This window comes from Hoplias malabaricus, chromosome 4 (genome assembly GCF_029633855.1).
Source record: "Hoplias malabaricus isolate fHopMal1 chromosome 4, fHopMal1.hap1, whole genome shotgun sequence".
NCBI lineage: Eukaryota > Metazoa > Chordata > Actinopteri > Characiformes > Erythrinidae > Hoplias > Hoplias malabaricus.
The window spans coordinates 70,121,430-70,132,954 of NC_089803.1; the positions used below are offsets into that span (position 1 = coordinate 70,121,430).

Consider the following 11,525-nt stretch of genomic DNA (forward strand, 5'->3'; position numbering starts at 1 on the left):
TGTGTGTATGAGTAAGTGAATCAGTGGGTGACTAAGTGAATGAGCGTGTGAGTGATTGAGTGTGTGCATGAGTAACTGAATCAGTGGGTGACTAAGTGAATGAGCGTGTGAGTGATTGAGTGTGTGTATGAGTAAGTGAATCAGTGGGTGACTAAGTGAATGAGCGTGTGAGTGATTGAGTGAGTAAGCAAATGACATGTGACTGACTGTGTGCATGAGTAAGTGAATCAGAGGGTGACTAAGTGAATGAACGTGTGAGTGATTGAGTGAGTAAGCAAATGACATGTGACTGACCGTGTGCATGAGTAAGTGAATCAGTGGGTGACTAAGTGAATGAACATGTGACTGATTGAGTGTGTGCATGAGTAAGTGAATCAGTGGGTGACTAAGTGAATGAGCGTGTGAGTGATTGAGTGTGTGCATGAGTAAGTGAATCAGTGGGTGACTAAGTGAATGAACGTGTGAGTGATTGAGTGAGTAAGCAAATGACATGTGACTGACTGTGTGCATGAGTAAGTGAATCAGAGGGTGACTAAGTGAATGAACGTGTGAGTGATTGAGTGAGTAAGCAAATGACATGTGACTGACTGTGTGCATGAGTAAGTGAATCAGTGGGTGATTAAGTGAATGAACATGTGACTGATTGAGTGTGTGCATGAGTAAGTGAATCAGTGGGTGACTAAGTGAATGAGCGTGTGAGTGATTGAGTGTGTGCATGAGTAAGTGAATCAGTGGGTGACTAAGTGAATGAGTGTGTGAGTGATTGAGTGTGTGCATGAGTAAGTGAATCAGTGGGTGACTAAGTGAATGAACATGTGACTGATTGAGTGTGTGCATGAGTAAGTGAATCAGTGGGTGACTAAGTGAATGAGCGTGTGAGTGATTGAGTGTGTGCATGAGTAAGTGAATCAGTGGGTGACTAAGTGAATGAGCGTGTGAGTGATTGTGTGCATGAGTAAGTGAATCAGTGGGTGACTAAGTGAATGAGCATGTGAGTGATTGTGTGCATGAGTAAGTGAATCAGAGGGTGAATAAGTGAATGAACATGTGAGTGATTGAGTGAGTAAGCAAATGACATGTGACTGAGTGTGTGCATGAGTAAGTGAATCAGAGGGTGACTAAGTGAATGAACATGTGAGTGATTGAGTGTGTGCATGAGTAAGTGAATCAGTGGGTGACTAAGTGAATGAGCGTGTGAGTGATTGTGTGCATGAGTAAGTGAATCAGTGGGTGACTAAGTGAATGAGCGTGTGAGTGATTGTGTGCATGAGTAAGTGAATCAGAGGGTGACTAAGTGAATGAACATGTGAGTGATTGAGTGAGTAAGCAAATGACATGTGACTGTTTGAGTGTGTGCATGAGTAAGTGAATCAGAGGGTGACTACGTGAATGAACATGTGAGTGATTGAGTGTGTGCATGAGTAAGTGAATCAGTGGGTGACTAAGTGAATGAGCGTGTGAGTGATTGAGTGTGTGCATGAGTAAGTGAATCAGTGGGTGACTAAGTGAATGAACGTGTGAGTGATTGAGTGTGTGCATGAGTAAGTGAATCAGTGGGTGACTAAGTGAATGAGCGTGTGAGTGATTGAGTGTGTGCATGAGTAACTGAATCAGTGGGTGACTAAGTGAATGAGCGTGTGAGTGATTGAGTGTGTGTATGAGTAAGTGAATCAGTGGGTGACTAAGTGAATGAGCGTGTGAGTGATTGAGTGTGTGCATGAGTAACTGAATCAGTGGGTGACTAAGTGAATGAGCGTGTGAGTGATTGAGTGTGTGTATGAGTAAGTGAATCAGTGGGTGACTAAGTGAATGAGCGTGTGAGTGATTGAGTGTGTGCATGAGTAACTGAATCAGTGGGTGACTAAGTGAATGAGCGTGTGAGTGATTGAGTGAGTAAGCAAATGACATGTGACTGATTGAGTGTGTGCATGAGTACGTGAATCCATGAATGACTAAGTGAATGAACGTGTGAGTGATTGTGTGCATGAGTACGTGAATCCGTGAATGACTAAGTGAATGAACGTGTGAGTGATTGAGTGTGTGCATGAGTGAGTAAGTTAATAAATGTGGGAGTGAGTAACTAAGAGAATGAACATGTGAGTGAATGAGTGAGAGAGGAGTGAGCAATGTGAGTGAATGTGTGGGTGAGTGAATGAGTGAGGGACAGGGTAAGTTTCAAGCCAGTTCCATGATGTGTTTAATATAAAACAAGACTGTACAATATTTACTGTATTCTCTCAGCTCCACTTTCACCCTGTTCTTCAGAGGTCAAAACCCCCACATGACTGCCACTGAGCATGTATAAATTGGTGGTGGTGGTGGTGTGTTAGTGTGTGTTGTGCTGGTGTAGAGTGGATCAGACACAGCAGTGCTGCTGGAGTTTTTAAACCCCTCAGTGTCTGGACTGAGAACAGTCCACCGACCAAAAACATCCAGCCGACTACAAAGGGGTCCTTAATTTTAAGTGGAGCTGATAAAATGGATAATGAATGGGCAGTGTGTGTGTGTGTGTGTGTGTGTGTGTGTGTGATATGTAATAAAATAAGGATAACTGGAGGACTATATTGTATGTTTAAACACAAGACATTAACGGCAACAAACAAGACAAAATTAAGTCAAAATATTATTTATTTTAAGATTCATGAAGAACAATTAGATCATTTTCAGCTTCTAAAAACCACTTCACTGCTTCTGCTAACACAGATCCAGGCCCCAGACCTTGAGGAACTCTAAAACTTGGGAACCCCTGGTGAGGGGAACTCAAACTTTTAGCAGAAAGCTTTCCCCATAAGCAAGAGGACACCTCACAGTCTGTGGAACCCGAATGCAGGGTCTCGAGAGACCACCATAAACACGTGAGAAACAGGATTTGTTGGCATGGAGAACCAATGTTCTACCAACCGAGCAAACCCTGTTCTTATACAGCAAAGGCATCTAATATTATTATTATTATTATTATTATTTAAATAATTTATCATCTTAATAAGGCTGGTGCTTGTATGAAATTATCATTCATTGTAACTCTTTATCCAGTTAAGAGTCACCGTGGGTCTGGACCCTTCCCAGAGTCACTGGGTCCAGTCCACTGCAGGCCGACACACACTCACACACTCACACCTACGGACACTTTTGAGTCGCCAATCCACCTACCGTGTGTTGTTGGAGCGTGGGAGGAAACCGGAGCACCCGGAGGAAGCCCACACAGACACAGGGAGAACACACCACACTCCTCACAGACAGTCACCCAGAGGAAACCCACGCAGACACAGGGAGAACACACCACACTCCTCACAGACAGTCACCCGGAGCAGGACTCGAACCCACAACCTCCAGACTGTCTGTGAGGAGTGAGGTGTGTTCTCTCTGTGTCTGCGTGGGTTTCCTCTGGGTGACTGTCTGTGAGGAGTGAGGTGTGTTCTCTCTGTGTCTGCGTGGGTTTCCTCCGGGTGACTGTCTGTGAGGAGTGAGGTGTGTTCTCTCTGTGTCTGCGTGGGTTTCCTCCGGGTGACTGTCTGTGAGGAGTGTGGTGTGTTCTCTCTGTGTCTGCGTGGGTTTCCTCCGGGTGACTGTCTGTGAGGAGTGTGGTGTGTTCTCTCTGTGTCTGCGTGGGTTTCCTCCGGGTGACTGTCTGTGAGGAGTGAGGTGTGTTCTCCCTGTGTCTGCGTGGGTTTCCTCCGGGTGCTCCAGTTTCCTCCCACAGTCTGGAGCCCCCAGACTGTGTGTTCCCGCCTTGCTCCCAATGATTCCAGGTAGGCTCTGGACCCACCGCGACCCTGAACTGGATAAGGGTTACAGACAATGAATGAATTAATGCTTGTTTTTGTTTTGTGAGCAAATAAACTTTTTATATCTCATTTTCTCAGGTGCCCTCCTCTGTTTGGCGTGGTCCAGGGGGCTGGGTCTGTGGTAGCGCAAGCAGTCCAGTGGTTCACCTCCTGACATCTGTATTTCCTACAAATCTAGACAAATAAACTAGTTAATAAAGCTGAATTTAATGCCCAATAAAACACAATACAATGCAAAATTTGAACAAAATCTTCTTTAGTAAACTAAAGCAGAGCACATTTTACAGTTAAAGGCCCGTGTTGTGTTTGGGTTAAAGGTCATACACCCTCCAGTATTCACAGCTGAAATGGAGGACCTGAAACAACAGAACACACAGCATTAGTGCCCTCTCACAGTTTCTATTTTTATGCTTTCCCTTTGGTAATAACCACAGCGAGGCGCTCACCCACAGTCCGGTGTGTTTCTGTCCTGAAGTGAGCTCACTCCCAAGGGTACAGGCCTGTCTTCTGCACTCCAAACGCAGTGATGAAGATGTTGATGATGACTGTGAGGAAGACTACTGCAGTAGCCACGTTATTCACGGTGTCCAGCTTTCTCTGACTGGCCACATCATTCAGGTCTTTGCGCGCTGGTAGGAGAAACACAAAGCAGCATTCTAATGGGACGTTTCCATAGGAGACAACATTTACTCCTCCTGATATCAGGATGAAAATGGAAAAAAAAAAACTGTGACACACCCACACTGACACATTCACTCACACACTCACACCTATGGACCCTGGAGCTGTGTGACAGCAACATTACGTGTTACACCACTGTGCCGTCCGATGTGAAATTAGCTGAATATTGGTTTGCATGAAAAAAAAAAAACAATAGAGGAGACATATGAAAATAAAAACAAATGTTTGTGCTATATCATACATGGATATCAGAAACATTAGAATGGCCCCGCCCCCTCGTCTGAGTCTGTCCAATCACAGCGCTGGACCCATGTTTATGTGAGAGCGCAAAGACGAGGTTAAACGCAGCAAAACAGACACAACGAGCGCGGAGAAATAAGAGCACTGAGTAAAAACGGAGAAGAAAGAGAACAGAGTGAAAACGGCTAAAAACCAGAGCTTCTGCTCCTCGCTCCTCACTGCTGTGCGCTCGGGGTCGGGGTGAACAGCGAGCGGCTCATTATCATTTAAAGGAACAGGTGCTGAAAGCGGGCGTTCTGAACAGGGGCTGTTTACACAGGGGGAGAACACTGCTGTGGGGCTCGTGGGGTTTGGACCAAAGCAGGTCACAGACGTTTCATTAAGAACCAGAACTGTTTTCAGTTGAAGGAAAAGGGTTAGAATATCTCTCCTTTAACTCTGAACCACACACTGTTTACATTCATTTTGTTCAGTGTTTGAAAGACTCACCCATGATCACAAACAGAACCCCAGCGAGCACTTGGAAGAAGAGAGAGAGTGAGATGAGTACGATCACGGTGACGTAGTATCTGAAGTCAGGCCCCTGCTCCACCACAGCTTTCAACTGGGAAGCGTTGGCCATCAGGAGAGCCACATCCAGCATGCTCTCTGACACTGTTTTCTTAGTGGCATAGTGATTCATATTGAGAGGCTGTGCAAGCTGAGGAAGGTATAGAGAGATAGAGAAAGAGAGAGATGGACAACACATAAGGCCAGCTTTACTTTATACATTTCGCCCAACACTAAATATAGTCAATCAACAAGGACATGCCTGGGGTCTGTAATTAGAGCTATAAGACATAGGGTGGCCTCCCTATCCACTACAGCAGGGCAGCCGTACACTGAGTTGTGCATATGATGTAACTGTATGTGGGAGTAAACGGTTGTAACTTGTGTCTGTCAGTATTTCATTGCATTACAGAAATTAAGAATTATTTGTGGAAAGTGTACTGCTAAATAATTCATTCATTCATTCATTCTCTGTAACCCTTATCCAGTTCAGGGTCGCGGTGGGTCCAGAGCCTTCCTGGAATCATTGGGCGCAAGGCAGGAATACACCCTGGAGGGGGCGCCAGTCCTTCACAGGGCAACACACACACACACTCACATTCACTCACACACTCACACCTGCGGACACTTTTTGAGTTGCCAATCCACCTACCAACGTGTGTTTTTGGACTTGTGTTTGCGTGGGTTTCCTCCGGGTGACTGTCTGTGAGGAGTGTGGTGTGTTCTCCCTGTGTCTGCGTGGGTTTCCTCCCACAGTCCAAAAACACACGTTGGTAGGTGGATTGGAGACTCAAAAGTGTCCGTAGGTGTGAGTGTGTGAGTGTGTGTTTGTGTGTGTGTGTGTGTGTTCCAAAATAACACACATTAATAACTCTTTTTTCCATAAGGGAACTGTTGTGAGAACTGATACAGAGAATGTCTCAGCGTGGCTAGGCACACACCCGTCCGATATTAGGATCCGATATCGGGCCTGATATTAACAAAATGAGCTGGATGGTGTATCGGGTAAACAGGCGGATCCATGGGTCCGATCCATTCACTTTCAGTTGATGTTGTTTGAGCTACTTGTGTTTTTCTCTTTTCCAGCTGCTACATTTTATTTTGAATTGCACTAAATGTTTACATGTTTACGGAGTCTGATCTCTGACTGTATTTGACCAAGTTATTTGTTATTTGTTAGATTCTATCTTGGTTTTCTGTTTACACTAAATTTTTAAAACTAAGAGTGATTACTGTTTGTGTGTTTGACAAAGTGAAGCTACTTATTTTTGACCGATACCTTTTATATATTTCAGAATATTTTAAGAACTTTTTATTTTGAATGAGTGCTGTGCCAAAGTCCTGTGCAACTGTTCATTTTAGTGACAAATAAATAGCATTTCAGTTCATTTATGTCTAAGTCTCTCCCAAAAGTACATGGTTCATTAGTTCACAGTGCTATGGGATTGGTATCGGGTATCAACAGATACACGAGGTTTATGTATCGGTATCGGTATCAGATCTGAAAAAGTCGGATTGGTGCATCCCTAGTTTGGACAGTAACAAGTCCATTCTGATGAAGCTCATTCTGTCCAATGTAAACATACGCTCTGACTGTAAACGGGAAAATCTAGACTTGAGGGTCAAATATCAGTGAAAAAATTAATGTGATTAACACACTGCGCCATGTTGTGTGTGCGGTCTTGACGACATACAGTGCACATACGTGTACTTTCCACTTCTAGCAAACATGGTCCCTCAGGCTGTTATTAACCAGCAGGTGGCAACAAAACTCAAAGAAATCAAAGCAGCCCTGTACACTGGGGGCAACTACAGAACAAGAACTATATTCTGTTTTTGCTAGTGTTTTAGTCTCTCTCTCTCTCTCTCTCTCTCTCTCTCTCTCTCACTCTCTCTCTCTCTCTCTCTCTCTCTCTCTCTGGGTCCAGAGCCTACCTGGAATCATTGGGCGCAAGGCGGGAATACACCCTGGAGGGGGCGCCAGTCCTTCACAGGGCAACACAGACACACACTCACACATTCACTCACACACTCACACCTACGGACACTTTAGAGTCGCCAATCCACCTACCAACGTGTGTTTTTGGACTGTGGGAGGAAACTGGAGCACCCGGAGGAAACCCACGCAGACACAGAGAGAACACACCACACTCCTCACAGACAGTCACCCGGAGGAAACCCACGCAGACACAGAGAGAACACACCACACTCCTCACAGACAGTCACTCGGAGGAAACCCACGCAGACACAGAGAGAACACACCACACTCCTCACAGACAGTCACCTGGAGGAAACCCACGCAGACACAGAGAGAACACACCACACTCCTCACAGACAGTCACCCGGAGGAAACCCACGCAGACACAGAGAGAACACACCACACTCCTCACAGACAGTCACCCGGAGGAAACCCACGCAGACACAGAGAGAACACACCACACTCCTCACAGACAGTCACTCGGAGGAAACCCACGCAGACACCGGGAGAACACACCACACTACTTACAGACAGTCACCCGGAGCGGGAATCGAACCCACATCCTCCAGGTCCCTGGACCTGCTGCGCCACCGTGCCGCCTAATGATGTTTAATGATGTCATAAATGATCAGAACACTTTACTGTTTGATCAATATTCCAATAAACACTTTTTCTCAATATTTTAATCGGTCAGTGCTCATTTTGTCATTGTGATCACGGCGAGTTAAGGCCAAACACTGCAGTAAAATGTAGAGCAAATTGTTTTACAGTCTGAGGTGCTGTGTAAATGTTTCTAATGCAAAATCATAAAATATAAAGTGTTAACATTTAACATCATTCATTATGTTTTTGCTCATTTTTGGAGCCTTTTATTCAGTAAAATCCCTTGTTGTTACAGATGTTTTTTCATATAGTGTTTGATATTTTTCAAGAAATATAGTCTTCATGAAGAATACATTGCATTAAAAGTTAGAACAATTAATTTTTGCACTGTTTCTTAACTCAGGAACTCAATTTTCATGTTTATTGTACAATAATTTATCATTTTATTACAGTATATTAAGTGAAGTTTGCCTTTAAGTGTAAAAAATACATTCCTTATTCCTTGTTAATTTTTTTAAATGCATGTCTGTAAAATACTTTAGGAACATGTTTATTTAAATTATTTATTTTACAATGGCAGCACGGTGGCGCAACAGGTAGTGTTGCAGTCACACAGCTCCAGGGGCCTGGAGGTTGTGGGTTCGATTCCCGCTCCGGGTGACTGTCTGTGAGGAGTTGGTGTGTTCTCCCTGTGTCCGCGTGGGTTTCCTCCGGGTGCTCCGGTTTCCTCACACAGTCCAAAAACACACGTTGCAGGTGGATTGGCAACTTGAAAGTGTCCGTAGGTGTGAGTGAATGTGTCTGTGTTGCCCTGTGAAGGACTGGCGTCCCCTCCAGGGTGTATTCCCGCCTTGCTCTGGACCCCCCGCGACCCTTAATTGGATAAGCGGTTACAGATAATGGATGGATGGATTTATTTTACATTGAAATTTACTCTTAATTTATATAAATATTGGCAAAATAAAAGTCCTGTCACCAGCAGAGGGCGGCACAGCACAGCGGTTAAATGAACTTGTGTCTGGTGACCTTTCACACAGTTGTGTGACGTTGTGTGACGTAGTTGACCACATGAGGACGCTAAAGGCCATGTTTTAACACTTTCCTGGTCAGTTCTTTTACAGGAGTCAGATGACTGAGAAAATATATATATATCCAAACAAATATAACACACTGGCTCTGGGGCCTTCTCTCTCTCTCTCTCTCTCTCTCTCTCTCTCTCTCTCTTTTTTTTTTTTTCCAGGCTCCAGTTCTTTTTTTTTCTTTCTTTTTTCTCTCTCCTGCCTTTCTCTACCTTTTTCCTCTCTCTTTTATTAAAGACTATTTAATCTCATTCTCTGTTTTCTTTCTTTCTTTCTTTCTTTCTTTCTTTCTTTCTTTCTTTCTCAGACCTCTCTGTTTATTTCCTTCCTCTGTGTCAGTCTCTCTTCTCTTTCCATATGTATATAACTTTGTAACATTGTCTCTCTCATTTTTCTCTTTTACCTCTCTATCTCTCTCTCTCTCTCTCTCTCTCTCTTTCCCTCTAGCCTTTTCTTTTCTCTGCCATTAGGTGTTAAGAGACGTGTAGATGTCTTTATTCAACGTCTCCACTGTAGAAACATCCTCAAGAAGAGGAAGAACGGACTGGAGGGATGTCTATCTTTCTGAAAAGCTTGCATTTGTTGTAATCAGAGGCTGTCAACCTCTTATCTCCATCAGAACAAACTTCAGCAGGATCGCACCCCCCTAAGCACACATGCCCCTATGTGCTCCATACCACTGCAGCACCTTCTATATTGAGTGCAGTATGTGTGGGACATAGCGGGTGTGTTTTGGCTGCAATCTCTGAGGCTGAAAGCCTTGCACGAATCACGCTCTGGTGAAACAGGGCCCAGGCATGCGTCCAAATACCACACGCGCCGCTTCGCTGTTTCCCTCCACCGCGGGACTTGTTTTCCCTTTTTTTCCCATAAAATAAACACCATGGGAGAGGTCAGGAGGACTCCACGGAGCCCCATACAGCAGGCCCACAGGAAGTCCACCTCCCCACCCACTCATTGGTTGCTCGGCTGGCCAATAGCAGAGAAGAGCAGTTGAGGAGGGTTCGATCAAACCAGACACAGCCTTGCTTCATGGTTTTCTCTACTACTCTGCTCTTCCCTGCCACTGAAAACATGCCCAGTGTAACAATATCTGTAAACTCCACCCATCCTAAGCGCAAAGCCCAGGAGCTGGAGTTAATCTACACACTGGGGTGGAGGTGGAAGCTTTCTGACCACCTGACGACACAAGGAGCCAGAGGCAATGTGACAGACCTTCTCTATAACACGTGTCTCCATTCGAAAGCGTGTCACTGTGGATGTACTGTCAGAAGAACGCCATGGAGTAGATATCATTTATTTTCAAAGAGGTATGAGTGATGAGATGGGAGCCACAAACCTGATTCAGTGCTGCGTTTTACAAAGAAACAGGCTCTCCAGAGTTGCCCCGCCCCTTTGTCTGGGTCTCTCCAATCACGGCGCTAGACTTGCTGAACAGCTCAAAACAGACAGAAATAAGAGCACTGAATAAATCATCTAACACTGGGAGTCCTGGGAGGGCACAGCTGGCGTCACACTCTATGAGTAGGATGTCCCTCCTCCCCTTCATCTCACTGCTTGCAATGGGTGTCTGGTTGGCTGATGTGGCAGATCTGGGCAGTTTGCATTCTACTCCATGAGTTGGCTTTATTTCTTGCAGGAAGCATGAGATCATCCTCACGCTCCTGAGGCTGGTGGAACTGTGTTCTATGGGGGAGACTTACCATTGGGTAGAGTTGGTAATCATTAATAATTTGTTTAAAAAACAAGTCTATAAAAGCTTGAGATAAACATTCATTCATTGTCTGTTCAGGGTTGCGGTTGGTCAGCAGATCCTACTGGGGGAACACACCCTGGAGGGGGCACCAGTCCTTCACAGGGCGACACACACTCACACCTACGGACACTTTTGAGTCTCCAATCCACCTTCCAATGTGTGTTTTTGGAGCGTGGGAGGAAACCGGAGCACCTGGAGGAAGCCCACGCAGACACAGGGAGAACACACCACACTCCTCACAGACAGTCACCCGGAGGAAACCCACGCAGACACAGGGAGAACACACCACACCCCTCACAGACAGTCACCCGGAGGAAACCCACGCAGACACAGGGAGAACACACCACACCCCTCACAGACAGTCACCCGGAGGAAACTCACGCAGATACAGGGAGAACACACCACACTGCTCACAGACAGTCACCCGGAGGAAACCCACGCAGACACAGGGAGAACACACCACACCCCTCACAGACAGTCACCCGGAGGAAACTCACGCAGACACAGGGAGAACACACCACACTCCTCACAGACAGTCACCCGGAGGAAACCCACATAGACACAGGGAGAACACACCACACTCCTCACAGACAGTCACCCGGAGGAAACCCACGCAGACACAGGGAGAACACACCACACTCCTCACAGACCTGAACAAGGTCCCTGAAGCTGTATGACTGCAACATTTACCTGCTGCTCCACCGTGCCGCCCTTACAAATAATAATAATAATCTATGACATAAATAATAACAAAACTACATCAACAACAAACAAATCAATATCTTTATCTCGGGGAGAACTGAATGTGATTTTATTATCAATCGACTTCAAAACTTGTCTGAGGTAGAGACCAT

The 11,525-nt window shown here is 45.3% G+C and overlaps 1 protein-coding gene across 2 annotated transcripts in view; it reads right to left on the minus strand.

The window, feature by feature from the left end:
• Positions 1-2,644: 2,644 nt before the first annotated feature.
• ninj2 (ninjurin 2) overlaps positions 2,645-11,525 on the minus strand; it is a 47,172-nt gene continuing 38,291 nt past the window's right edge. The window contains exons 1-4 of one of the 2 annotated variants that reach the window (XM_066669385.1): positions 10,255-10,297; positions 5,196-5,406; positions 4,232-4,414; positions 2,645-4,141 (exon numbers count right to left, since the gene is read on the minus strand). In XM_066669385.1, coding sequence (XP_066525482.1) covers positions 4,266-4,414; positions 5,196-5,388 — 342 coding nt within the window. In that variant the 5' untranslated portion in view covers positions 5,389-5,406; positions 10,255-10,297 and the 3' untranslated portion in view covers positions 2,645-4,141; positions 4,232-4,265. Of the gene's footprint in view, positions 4,142-4,231; positions 4,415-5,195; positions 5,407-10,254; positions 10,298-11,525 lie in introns of those variants that run through there. The other variant, XM_066669384.1, reaches the window with a different exon arrangement.